Source organism: Chlorocebus sabaeus, chromosome X (genome assembly GCF_047675955.1).
Source record: "Chlorocebus sabaeus isolate Y175 chromosome X, mChlSab1.0.hap1, whole genome shotgun sequence".
NCBI classification, from domain to species: Eukaryota; Metazoa; Chordata; class Mammalia; order Primates; family Cercopithecidae; genus Chlorocebus; species Chlorocebus sabaeus.
In genome coordinates, this window is record NC_132933.1 from 47607720 (window position 1) to 47622448 (window position 14729).

Below are 14729 nucleotides of genomic sequence, written 5' to 3' on the forward strand. Positions count from 1 at the left end.
CTTACAGCAAATAGGCGATACTTAGATTATTTACAGGGATTTTCTGGCATGGTACAGTCACAGTCACTATGTGAGGATGGAGAAGTTTAGCCTATCAAATATACTCTTCAAAGCACCAGGAGTAGACATACTTGTGCAGGAGTCTTGCACAGATGGCCAAATATTATACATACAGAATAGTCTGTTTTATAACTACATTGCCAGTGAGAAACTGTGCAATTGCTGCTCTACCACTAGTAAACATAAATCATTTAGCACTTCATCTGCGAATATTGTTGCAGTACTTCTTTTCAATTGCTGACACTTGCAGTCAATATGTATTTGAATTCAAACGTCAACGATGTTGAAAAAAAGCAGGAAGATGTCCACATCTTCATATAATACTTACAGCAGGTCAAGGAAAAAATCCAAATGTGAATTTGTTAGCAAATAATGAAATGTGTACTTCAAAATGTGTTTTCAACGTTGTAAAATTTTGGAATTAGAAAGCCACAAGGGCTGTTCAAAATCATCCTAAGAGAACACACAGCCTGTCTATTCATTTGCTTAAATGCACATTGTTTACCTATCTACCAATTTGCCTACAGAAGATGTGTTCCCTAATAAAACTAAAAGCTGTTATTATGAGCTGTTGATTTAGTCTATAGAAAGTGTCCATTATGTTGAAGAAGTTTTAAACATTTCAATCACATTTTTTCTCAACTGATCTTCCTCTACAAACAATCTTCCAACTGGAGTGCATCAACATTTCTTTCTTGATAATTCCTGAATTTTCAGAACTCTATAGAAGTTATTTTTCCCCTTAAACTTGGTTGAGAATTTTCAAATTCAATTAAAAATCTTTAAATTTTCTTTATTTCAAATACCATGTGAATACTGAAATCTTTTTAAATATGGGCAAGACAGCTCACCTACTAAGCATGCAGTCCATGTGCTATCATAAAACCTACTCTAAGACAACAGGATTTTAAAATTTTTGTTTTCAGGAAGAAATCAAAACTGTACATTAGAACAAAGCGCCATACTACAAATGCAGGTCCTTCTTTCCCCCCACTATTCTGGAAATGTAAACAAAAATATTTAAGTATAAAAGCCATTTTTGTACCTTTTTCTTCAAACACGTTTTTAACACCTCAACGTTATTAGGTGTACTTTATGCTTGGTATAGCAGAAATTCTCTATGCTCATCTAGCTGTTCAGAGGAATTCCTATTTTTCACTACCAAATATCACTGGTAAAGCTAAGCTCTTTGGAGGATAAAGGCAGCAAAGAACTGTTCCTATGAAATTCCTGGGTATCTTTCAGGGTGTTATTAAGGGGTAGCTGTCCGTTGAGTAGCGTCAGAGGCAGGTTACAATAAGTATGGTGGTTGCCTAAGGAAGGTACTGGCAAGGTCGTGGTTGGTATCTCATGTTTATAACCTCTGCAACAGTGCCTCATTTGCATTGAATCTGAATGGTGGAATTCAGGGAGATCAGCTTGAGATGACACCAGAGTAGCTGAAGTAGTGGTCATGGCAATGGAGGGTATAGGCTGGAGTTCTCCAAAAAGTCCTTGTTCTGCGGAGTCTAGAACTTGGCACCGAGATAGCATTTCTTTTTTCTTGATGGGCATTTCATATACTAAGTGCTTCCAAAACTTAGAATTTAGTTTGCTGCTTTTGGGTCCCTTCCACTTGATCAGGGACAGAAGTTTGATGCTGCGCTTTAGTGATTCCACTTCCTGGCAATTCACTTTCCCTTTTAATTCTGTACACTCAATCAAAATCACTTTGATTTCTCCACTGACTAGCATGTTATGGAGTCTGCTTTCCAGTTCAAAAATACTCCATCCCCGTCTGAGAATATAGTCTGGAGTTAGCACGATAATAAGTCTTCTGCTTTGTTCAACATATCTTGTGAGATCTTCCATGTATGCTACAAATCACAGAAAGAGAGAAAGAGTAAAACAAAGACATTGCCAGTCTTTAAAGCACCAGGTTTGCACACTAGTATAGCAAAGATCCAGTCTCTCACTAAAGTCCATCACATTTTCTTTTCTTGTATTGCACATTTCCTTCCCTAAAACTGAAAAACAAACTGCTTATAATCGTTATTTTATTTTCCCTTACCATTACTTACAGTGTTTTTTTGGCTAACATAAACTCTGACTTCTTCAGAGCTTATGTGTATTTCAGTGATTTCTATTAATGTATTCATTTAATTAATACATTCTATTAATGTATTCATTTAATTCAAGTCAGGCTTCCAAGCTAGTGAACAACTAATCAAGGAGCCGATGAAAAGAGAAATGGAGCCTTTTAATAAATGCAGAGTGACCGTATTTATGGGGTTTGTTTGCTTTTCTTCTCTAATTTTCTTTATTTTTATTACTATTATTTATTGTAATTGACAAATACTAACTGTATGTATGGCCCCTAGTTCTCAACTACTAAACAAGGAGGGGGCTATGTATACTAACTACTTGAGAGATAACTGTGATATAGAGATGGTGGAAAATCTCTTCTAGAATCATAGCTTGTTTCTCCAATTATTTCTGTCATTTGCAAACTTAGGTTCGCCATTATGCCCTTCAAACCCAGAGACAGGGAAGTGGTTTGTGTCCATGAGTTTAATTGGAACTAGCTGCTTTTGTTCCAAGGAAGAGTGAAGAGTAGAGTCGGAGGTGGGGGGTGGTGTGAAATGAACAGTGAAGGAGTCTACCAACTGAAAAGTAAGTATTTGCCCTACTTTGTGGAGCAATTCTGAAAGTGAGGTGAATATGTTATCTATGGCTTTTACATGGTAGAAAAACACTCAACTAACTCCGGTTTTATTTATCACATGAAATAATCCCTTTGGAATCATGCTTCCCGAAGTCTTATCTGCCAAAAAGGGAAACACACACATGTTTTAACAAATGGAGACTTAGACACAGGTGCTACACCAGAGAGCTGTCTTTCCGAAGCAGAACACAAGGCCTTGTCTAATGTACAGTGCCCTCTAGCAGAAGCGGTGCTTACAGAAAGAAGCATAGCAACATTTGTCACCACAAATCTGCCCAAGGTTACAGACTGCTTCCAAGGAGTCACACTCAGCACATATCGTGGGGCCACCAAACAGCTCAGTACAAGCAATTTGAAAAGAGAAACTTATTTTACAGATGCGTATTTTACAGATGATCTCTCTTTTCTAAAGTTTTCTTTTCACTACTTGGCAGCAAGAAAACTTTTGCAAGTGAAAATGAGCAAACTTTCTATATACCCTACAGATAAATAAGAAACTTTTAAGAGATACCCATAGAATTGCCTATTTAACAATTTGTTGTTACTGTTCTTTGGGTTTTGACTTAATACATTTCAGGATCTTTCTCATGCAGTAGTTACAATGACTGTATCTGTTGGGATAAGGCAGTGTCTAAGTAGAGAGGGAACTTTTAAGAATTTTGAGTGCTTTATTTTAGAGATTATGCATTCAGGGGAAAAAATAAGCAGTGAAATCTGCAAAAACAAAATGAAACAAACAAACAAAAAAAACACCACACAAATAGTAACTGGGGAGTTATCACTCTGTAATTATCACTTAGAGAACTGGTGAAACAGAAGGGAAGGAAAGGTAGAAAGTTTCAATAGAGTGGAAAAATATTTTCCCAGTGTATCAACAGCTCTGACTCTTCATTTTCTTCCTTTATTTCTGCTCCCAAAAAGAAAGAAGTTATGTGGGAAGCTTCATCATTAGAAGTTGGATCTGTAAGATACAGTAAAATAAACTATCATGCATTTTTCTCATTATTCTTTTTACCTTTTCTCCAAAACAAAACAGAACAAAACCCAAACCCAGAATCATGATATCAATGCAGGAGTCAATGAAGATACAGTTTTACCAGGTGAATTATGAATTCATAATTAATTTTATAGAATCATTCTTCACAAAATAATTTACCAAGGGGTTACTTTGAGTAGTATTGTTCCCTAATTAATTACAGCTTGTAATTTCATTTTAAAAAATTAAACCTTGTACAAACCTTGTCAGTAGCACTCTGTCACATAAAGTGTACCTCTAGGAACAACAGAATTTGTATGTGTTAGTTTGTAGTCTAAATGTACTTTTATTTATTTATTTATTTTGAGATAGAGTCTTGCTGTGTTGCCTAGGCTGGAATGCAGTGGCACAAACACAGCTCTCTGCAACCTTGACCTCTTGATCTCAAGCAATCCTCCTGCCTCAGACTCCTGAGTAGTTAGGACTACAGGTGCCAGCCCCTACGCTTCGTTAATTTATTGTTATTGTTTTTTATAGAGGTGGGGTGTCACTATGTTGCTCAGGCTGGTCTCAAACTCCTGGCCTTAAGCAATCCTCTGTTTTCAGCCTTAAATGCACTTTTAAACTATGCTTTTAGAAACTAAAGCTATATCTATACATGAGTCTATCAACTTAAAGAAAAGAAATTACAATCCAGGTATCTAAACTTATAAGAGAAACTGTATGCACATGTACTAATTCATTTGATTGGGATGTCATGGGCTTTGGCTTTGCTAGCTTCTTTTTGGGATGAGGAAAGGAACAGGGTGACATTTTCCCTCCATTAGTATGGTTCTCCCCTTTCATCCATCTATTATATTTTGCCATCTGACAGTTAAGCAGTATGCAATATTTTGGGTTCTTGGGGCTTCTTAGAGACTTATCAGACAGAATTTACATTTGCCCCCAGAAGGAATGCCTGTCAGTACAGGTCCCACTATACTCAGTTGCACAGGGTGTGGGAGTTAAAGGGAACCTTGGAGAGAGGGAGTGGTCCCTGTCTCCTGCATACTCCACTGGCTGTGCTTATTCTGGCAAAGCCTAGTGGAGAGTTGAGGCAACCATCCAGATAATTCCGGCTGAAAACCTCCTGTAGAAGAAAAAAGGTCTGAATTATCCTGGTTTGCCCTATATATACATTAATCATATGCACTAGAGTCAGTCAGTCAGTACATCAAAATTTTCCCTGGGCAGACACAGCCCTAGTGTCCCAAAGAAAACATAAGCCATTTGCTTGGGCCCTGAATCTCGTGTTCCATTTCACTTGGTGAAAAACCAAGTGGAAGTTTTCAGATGTGAAGCCCACATTTCACTTCTTGGGATGATGATCAGTGGCTGGGCAGCAATCGCAGTGTTTGAAAGCAGCTGGGGAGGTGCCTCTAAGAGCTGACTGGCTCTAAGGAAAAGAAGGAGAGACTATGCCCTAGCTTCCATATTCTGGCTTGCTTTCTGTTTTTCTTTCTTTTTCTCCCCCATTCCCCTCTTTCTACCTCTGTCTTTATCCCTTTTTTTCTGCCCTTTTATCCTCTTTTCTTTTTACTTCCCTCTTTGTTTTCTTTCTTGCTCTTTCTTTTTACCTATCCCATTCTTCCTCTCTCTCCTACCTCCTTTCTGCCTCCTTCTTCCTTCTCTTCTTAAGTTTTCTTTTGTTGTCTTTGGGAAAAGATAAGAACCTAGCCATCAAGGAAAATAAAAGTAAATGAAGAAGAGACCAAATAGGTAGAGTTCATAGTTTTTACTTGCTAATCTTTAGCCAGGGAATTGTTGCTGGCTTCTATGAAGCAAGTGCCCCAGTTTCCCCTTCACCTCGGGATTGTATGTCTGCATCCAATGACTGTGATCTGCAGACTGATACATTAGGCCCATGTCCTGTTTTTGCATGGCTTGTGAGCTAAGAATTATATATATATATATTTTAAAGAGTTGTAAAAGAGAAGAATAAGAAGAATATGATGCAACAGAGACCATATGTAATCTACAAAACCTAAAATATTTACTATCTGGATCTTTACAAAGAAGTTTTGCAACCCCTGAATTAAAGATCAAGGAGGGCGGTTGGGTTTGGAAAAGTTCCAAATAATATAAGCAGAAACAGGTATCAAGTTAAGACATTGCCAGTCCATAGTTAGTAGTAGTCCCTGACAGGCAGTGGGGTTTGCCCTCATAGGGTTGTGGGTTTTTGGGAAGACATTTTAGAAATCTTCAAAAAACGTTTTTAAAAGTGTGTTACCACGAAGAGATAATAAAGCAATGTTTTTCAAAAAAAAAAAAAAAAAATCCCTAAATCCACAGCACATATGAATACTCACTAAATCTTGCCCTGACTTGTTCTGGCAAATTTAGCAAATGAGTAACAGGAATCCCTTAAAAGACTTTTTCCGCATAAAAATATGAGATATCCCTTAAATAAAAGGTCACTAATTCATTTCTTTGCAAGTTGTGGTTTGATGTAACTACTGATGACAGAAAAGACCAAAAGGGGCTGTGTCTGATAGCCTTCTGTTTCTCTAGACAAGTCTGCAAAACCACAGCAGATTATCAGACATGAAACAAAGCCAAGTACATTTAACCTATTTATAATCCTCAACAATTAGAGAAAGAAAAAAGTCTCTTTGAACATAGTTTTGATAGGGTGCTTAAATTGATATAAATTAATTTTTTCACATTATAAGTACAAATCAAAGAAAACTATTCCTTTTGTCTCTGCTGGGAGTTGACAGAGAGTTAGGAAAATATTCTGGAATAAAATGCCTTGCCACTAGACTCCTTGGGATATGTACTTATTAGAGAGATGATAAAATATAATTCCAGTAGCACCAGTATTTGCAAAAAGCAAAAAAAGTTGCTATCTAAAGCCTTATTAAGAACAAAGCAAATTCAATTTTAAAATCTCTTTCAAGGGCCATTGTATAAAACAAAATTCTAGTGCATTTAGAGGAGAAGTAGAATTAGATCTAGAAAAGTGACTTAAAAGCAAATTATGCCATTCATTAACAAAGGAAAAAGGCAAACTGAAGGAGGAAATAGAAGCAGGAAGAATGGCAGCCCCAAAAGAAATTGCTTCTAATGGGAGACATACACTTTTCCAAAAGAACTCAGTACTTTCTTAATTCTCAGGCCACTGAGTCTACTGCAGATGTAGACAAAAAGGACATGGGAGAAAAAACTCTATATTCATGAATTTTTATGTGGTCTTACTATTGCCTACTAACCATCTGATTTCTCAAACTAATCAATTAGCTTCTTATAAATTATTTTGGTGTTGACACCTCCATTAATGTCAAGGTCATTATCAGCAGCATATAGGATATATTTTTTAAGAAGTTAAAATAAAAATACTTAGCCTGTAAACAAAAGCATAAGTTCTTACTTTCCAGATTCACAAAATAGTAATTTGATACGCTTAAATTCACAGCTATGCACAGCAGCTATTATTAGTTAAAAAGATACATCATTAGGCTGAGACAAGATGCATCAGAAGAGATAATACTCCACTAATTTTTGGTGAACATTAGCTAATTTATAGCTATCAGCAATATTTATAAAACCTATAGGTTAATATATCAAGATCTAAAATCAAGCCTACATATGTTTCCTATATATCAAAGAAAAATATATTATTCACCACTGCATAGTTGGGGAAAATATCTCACATTTGCTATAACTAGAGGCTTACAGTGGGTTACTTTATAATGTAGTCTCACTAAAAATACTATCTGAGTTTTATATAATGATGCTAAATATTAACCTATTGGCATAATTATACACGTTGAGTCTATCTTGACTGATGTTGCTAAAGATTTTAGGTCTTGATTCTGTCTCTGACAGATGTAAGATTCTGTATCTATTGTTTGCCGTGGAGATTGAGGTTATATAATGTTAATTTAGCCATGTGTCTCTGTGTGTGTGCGTGCGTGTGTGTGTGTGTGTATAGGAAGCCTTTCTTATTTCTATTTTATTTTTATTTTTTGAGACAGAGTCTCACTCTGTTGCCCAAGCTGGAGTGCAGCGGCGTGATCTTGGCTCATTGCAACCTTTGTCTCCTGGGTTCAAGCAATTCTCCTACCTCAGCATCCCAAGTAGCTGGGATTACAGGCACCTGCCACCATGCCCAGTTCGTTTTTGCATTTTTAGAAGAGACGGAGTTTCGCCACATTGCCCTGGCTGGTCTCAAGCTCCTGACCTCAGGCAATCTGCCCGCCTCAGCCTCCCAAAGTGCTGGGATTACAGGCATGAGCCACCGTGCCTGGCTGGGAGCCTTTCTAAATACGTGTGATATTACTTGTCCTACAAAAACCTTTCCCGCCCTCTCCCCTTCCAAATTCTTGGCTTGATAATTTACAGTTAGCTGAGCTAAATTTCTTAGGAGGGAGTTTTGTTCTTTATAGTATGAGGGTCTTAATTAATTTTGATTAGTCATTGACTCAGCAGCTAACATGAATTTGCTGAGACCTGATGACTACCGGGAATTGTGTGTATTTACAGTTCTGAGTTTGGAGGCTATTTTTCTAGTAACGAACCCTTTACTTTCACATTTCACCTGTGGGTGAGTGGGGAAGCATGGCAGTGTGAAGAATCCACTCTGAATGCTGTCCACATTTCTGTCTTTTTTATATTCTCTCTTCACCTCTTCACAGAGAGTAGAGGTAGGGAATGGGACACATTTAGAGACGACTGAAAGAAACATAAAGTGGAGAGTAGCAAAGAAAGCGAACCTGCAAAATATCCTTCACCTCTTTCTTTCTCCCTTCTGAAACCCTAAAAGCTTGTAGTGTAACTAATTCTCACTGGTGCAGCCTTAATGAATATGGAACAAAGCCACTTACTACTTACAGTCTTTTCTGTGTTTCCTTCAGTACTTAAGACAATCTTATCCTGGTTTTATACTATTTTTTTTTTTTGAGATGCCTTTTCTTTGTGCCACCCAAACAGCAGATTTTCTGAATGAAATTCTACATAATCAACTCTAACCTCTACCTCAAACTTTGATGAGAAACATTATTCTGTTGACCTCAGTACACTGCTGGACATATTGAAGTACAATTTTTTCTCTCTTGACTCCAACATGAAAGAGATGGTGGACATGTACAATTTTATTCCATGTGAGTAAAGTTCACACAATATGTTAAATTTCCATGGTTGTTCATGTCACCCCTGCCTCAAACGTTTTAGGTCACAGACATCAGATTGTCTGGAAAACGATTTTATTACTCCCCAAGGACAACTTAATTAAATGGTGTCCAATCTGTTCGGCTATCAGAGGAACTAGTGGCAATGAATACTTACAGATCCATGTACAAAAATTTTTTTTTGCATGCCTCACTTCAGAAGTGACTAGGGATCATCTGACACCAGATGTATTCTCCAATCATTTGTCATTTCATTGTCAGCACAATCACATGGCTAGTACTAAGCATTAAAGAACTGAAGATTAGATTAGTGAGGAAAGTCTACCAAATGCAAGAATGTAATCAGACATTATACTTTTTCCCTTAAATTACTGAAAGTCTTAGGATTCCTTCGTGGAAAATTGAGCATAAAGACAAATGAAAAGATAATTTGACATGTGAGGCTAAATTCATAAATATAATCTTAGTAGATGTGGCCGATAAACCATAAGCATGATAATATTTTTAGTTTTCTAGTGTATTTCTTGAATGCAATCATGCATGAACAACTCACATAGGGATCCTCAGAGTCTTTCTATAAATAGAAAGGAAAATAGAGGTAACAGCCTTCCAAGGATTTTTTTTTTCCTCTTCAAAGTCCACTTAGACATCTGCAGCTTTTTCTAAAGCTTCATCCAAAGCTGGTTTAATTTATAATTGTTAATAAATATTGCATATGCACCTTTTAGCACCTTACCTTCTTACTTTTAAAGGGAAACACAGAGTACAGGATTGGTTTGTTTCTACTGTTACTTTTAGAATGCTATTTTCTCCATCTGACCAGTGGCCCTCAGCCTGATTCAATAACTTTTTACATTTTTGGTTTTTATTTAATCTCTACAGAAACACTGAGATAAGATAGGCCCAAGAGCCTAAACGGTACTCATCCAAAAATGTTCCCAATCTCAGGATCTCAATTGCACAGCTGGGTTCTGTTGGTCACATGTCAGCTTCAGAGCACATCTGTTCATTCCTCAAGGATCCTCTAGGCCCCATGAACACAATGTGCTCTGTGTAGAGTAGTTTATACCACAAAACCCAGCAGCTGCATGGGTGAGAAAAATCTCTACTTCTCAAGTTTGTGTCTCCAGGCAGTTTGAATAGGGTGTTTTCTATCTGGCTTTCTTCTGGTTGCCTGTCACTTCTGACATTCAGATGCCTGTTGGCAACAAAGTTGCTTTCGCTATTCTCAGGGACAGATGTTTCTAGTCTGGGAAAAGACAGACCAAACTTTTACTGGAAAGTAAGAATTCTTGCCATATTTAGGCACCCAACCTGAGAAAACATAAGGAAGATCCTGGCCACAGGCTCAAGAATGGAAAGGTAGTCACTGCCAGGAAAATAATGTCCAGATTGGAACACTCAGTTTCAGCATTTAGGAAAAATATTTGCATCAAATCTCCCCATCTCTGCTGGTTCATAATGGCCAAAGGACAACATATCCCTGGTAGGGCATGGGTGGTTCAGACGCCCCCAACTCACCTTGGAAAGTGACATCTTTGAAACCAAGATTTCTGAGAATTCTTGGTTGTGTGTGTGTGTGTGTGTGTGTGTGTGTGTGAGAGAGATTTTCATGTACTTTTGAAACTATGTACATTGGAAAGGTTTGTGTGTCGATGAGGTTGAGTTGGAATACCGTGAGAGTAGTACAAAAAGACTGAAGATATATCAAAAGTGAAGACATTAAATATGAATGGGTTTATGTCATAGATGTCATTAATTTGATTCATAGAAAATTATTGTTGTGGATTAAGAACGATTTTATGAAGTCTGCTTTCATAGTCCTCAAAGGCCTCATTGCTAGTTTTCAGAGGAAGGAGTAGTCTTAGGTCAACATGTTTTAAATGAGATGTGAGGGACAAACACAGCTTATAATACTGTAACTAGGTTTCCCTCCCTCCCCCCCCCCCCACAGGAATGTGTCTATATTTATATAGTATAAGCGTTAAATCTGTACCAATGGTTGAAAATACAGACCACAGAAGCTTCTTTAATAACACATATACACCAAGTCAAAATGTTCTACTCTGTCATTCATGTGTAAATCAAGTATATTATTCATATACTTCATTGACTTCCTGAATGCGTGCTAAAAATGCTAAGGAAAAACTCGTTAATCCTGACATGGTGACTGCTCAGCTAACTCTAAAATGTTGATGGAAAAGAAAAATTGTCAAAGGGCCTTTTTAAGAGCCTCTGTAGGTTACACTCGCAAATCGGAATTCAGAGAACATGAATTTCCTCGTTCAGGAAGGAAGGATTAAAATCAAACACCCTCCAGTGGTTGCATCTAAAAACTGCATAGTTGTCCCAAATGGTTTACTTGTAAAAGGAGTCTTCCTGTGCACCATTTAGAACCTAAGATCCAAGCCCCTACTCAGTCTGATTTTAAAACATTAAAAGAATTTTCTGTGGACTATAAAATCTCTGCCCATCCTGATGACATTTTTTCAAACAAAATCAATAAACATCTATGAAGCACCTAATGAGTTCAAGTCTTCTGCTAGATGACTATAAGGATACAAAAATAAATGAGATATAGTCCTTGTCCTCATGGAGTTTATAATCTTGCTGGCTAGAAAAGACATAAATAGATGAAAAGCTAATAAAATTATTTTAAAATGCAAAATGTCACAGGAGAACAAATCTACTGTCGAATAAGTGATTATACACCATAAATTCTAGGGCTGGAGAGATTATTATGAACCTTTCACAGAGGCAGTGATATGGAGAAGGATAAGTAGGATTTGCAAAGTCATAGAGGACTAACATTAACAAATGCATTACAAGGACATACAATGTATATCAAAGGCACAGTTTGGCTAGAGTGGAAAGTATGAGTAGAGGAAGTGGTAGGAGATAAATTTAGGAGATAAATCTGGGTTGGCAAAAGATTGTAGAAGTGTTTAGTTAAGGGTTATAAATTTTATCCTGTAGTAAATAGTGAATGATTCATTTGTTGAACGCGGAAGTGACATGATCAAGGAGATGTACATGATATTAGTGGGGGTGAATGGATGGGAGGAAAGATAAGGAAGGTAAAGGGATAATTAACATTGAAGGAGTTAGATAATTAGGGCCTACACTAAGATGGAAAAGTGAGAATGAAAAAAAATGCAAGGGACACTGGATTCGGGAGAAAGACACAGAAGAATAAAAAATAACTCTGAGGTATCAGGATGTTCCTTGGAGAAACAACAAAAGTAGAAGAGTATTTCAAGTCATAAAAATGGGGTATCAGGCTGTTCCTTGGAGAAACAATAAGTATAGAGTAGTATGGGGAAAACTGCAGAAAGAAAAGAATGAAGGACCATGATAAGAAGCTTGGGGAATTCTTTCTTACATTTGTGGAGTAGGAAAAAATAAACCAGTAAATATTGCCTTCTTTATTCCTTTCTATGCATGTCTAAATGTGCATACTAATGTGCACACATCAACATATAAAGACATAAATGAACCTTAAGAAAAGAGATGAACAATCAAAACCCATTTGTTTCCATTTGTCTTCTGCCAGCTTAGTGACCAAGGTAACCTGCTGGTAATCTGAATAAATGTTATTGAGGAGCAGCATGATCTAGCAGAGTGAGAACCAAAGTCAAATAAATCTAGGTTCCACTGCCACCTCTACCATTTGCCAACTGTTTATCTTGGACGATTTGGGGGTTTTGCTTCCTCAGCATAAGGACATAGGTACCTACTCTCTCGCAACACAGGGTTACTGTAAAAATGAAATGAAGTAATGTATGTGAAATGATTTTATACACTGTCAAGTACTGGAATGTAAGCTTTTTATTTTGTTATTATCACATGTTGAAATTAACATGTTATGATTTGTAGTTACCAGTTCAATCTTCCCTTCTCAAGGATATCAGTACTTATATGCAAATAAGTTCTAGCACTTATATTTTCCTCAATGGCATTTTAAGCTCTTCAAAAACAGGGACAATGTCTTAGATTTCTCTGTGTTTTCCTTACGCTTTACTGTGTATGTGTATGCACTCTGGACGTTAAAGGGAGAAAAGTACATATTTTGACTTGAAACTGAATTTATTCTGAAAGCCTCAATATAGTTTTCAATGTGTAGTACAACTTAAAATGGCATTCAAGCCTAGCATACAAGTGTCTTGAAAATAATTTAAATACACAGTGAGAGTGCTGTACCCAATGGCCTAATATACCTTTTTAAGTGGATTTTTCCATAAATTTGGAAATAAGTGACAAGGCATAATGAATAACAAGGTTGAAAGGCATAGATTCAAAGCCATTAGTGACAATAATTGTAGGTATAAGTAGAAACACAGTGACAGAAGACTAGCTTTGGAACTGAAACATATTGAAAAGGCTTTAACTAACTTTTACAGATTTTTTTTTAAAGATCATAATGCTTTTCAGGATACTAAGGCAATATAATAAAAATGACCATTATGGCACAATTTAGAAATCATACTCAAAATATTAGTGAGAATGCATTTAAAAATATTCAGATGCTAGAAATTCAGAACACAGGCATATGGGAAAGATTTGGATTTAAGAAACTCTACTATGAGAAACAACTGTCTAAATACTTGGCTCTGATGTTTGAAGCCTTCACATAACATCCTAAAAGAAACAGAACGTTTTAAATACAAAATTTGAAAGTACTTACTTCCACTTGGAATCAGGTCTCTTTCTGGGATGAAGAGTTTATATCCATAGTGTTTTTCCAGGACATCTGGCAGTACTTCAAGAGCAAACTGCTCTTCTTCAGGATTGTCACAGTCTAAAGTATCTTGGTCCACTTTTGTGTAAGAGAGATAGGCATCATATTCCTTGTTGTCTTAAACATAAAGAACAACAAAAGGGTTGTAACTATTAGCAGGTTCTCTTTGAGTACTAAGAGGCAGGGATAGCACAATAATTAGTGACTGTCTTTAATAATTGGAAAAAAATAAGTCACATGCCATGTTATAGGAAATCTAATCCCTTTCAAAATAACCTAGTCATATGATATGAATTGAAACCTATGCAATGGGCCACCTATAGTCTGAACAGAATAAAAGAGAGAATTATTATTTGTGACTTTCAGCGACTATACGCATTTGTAATACTCAATGATGTGTGAATGATTAGCTCAGTATGTTTGAATGCAGGACTAAGTAGACCAAAGTCATGGATTTAACCCCTTTATTTTCCAGTTGGCTTGGCTCTGTTACTTGGGCACAGACTATACCTTGTTTGCACAAATATGTGCAAAAGATCCAACAGGGGCTGGGCCCTAGAGTGTGGAAAATTGAAATAATCCAGCCTCGCTCCTGGAGACACTGTTCACAGCACATGCCATAGTTCCAGTTGGTTAGTGTCGTCATCTTCATATACAAAAAGCAGTTCATTACCAAATATTAGAGACAGCAGCTGGGTTTTATACAAGTGCCTTGCCTGTTATTCTTGTTCAGTTCATGGCCAACTAATATGACACAAGCTTCCAAAAGAAGCCTTTGTTTCAAAATATACATCCTTCCAGTATTGCCAAATTAGATTTTTCCTCCACACATTTAGTCAGGGAGTTAACTGTGCTTTGCAAGTGTATTTTTTCCTCTTTTGCTGTATTGGCTCAGAGCCAGTCTCTCCAGAGAGACAATGTGTATGTATGCATACAGTTTTTTTCCTGCAAAATGTTAATGAGCATAGCTACTTGAGGTATTAGTTTCTGAAGGTTTTAGATGGGCCACATCTACACTGAAAAAGTTATAGTGAGATTTTCAAAATTTCCTTATTAAAAAAAGTTTTTAAGTTAAAATAGTGA

At 36.7% G+C, this 14729-nt stretch overlaps 1 protein-coding gene across 1 annotated transcript in view; it reads right to left on the reverse strand.

Annotated features, from left to right (window-relative positions):
• Positions 1–1047: 1047 nt before the first annotated feature.
• IL1RAPL2 (interleukin 1 receptor accessory protein like 2) overlaps positions 1048–14729 on the reverse strand; it is a 1280701-nt gene continuing 1267019 nt past the window's right edge. Inside the window, exons 10-11 of the mRNA XM_073013177.1 lie at positions 13593–13763; positions 1048–1916 (exon numbers count right to left, since the gene is read on the reverse strand). Of these exons, the coding sequence (XP_072869278.1) occupies positions 1219–1916; positions 13593–13763 (869 nt within the window). The 3' untranslated portion in view covers positions 1048–1218. The remainder of the gene's footprint in view (positions 1917–13592; positions 13764–14729) is intronic.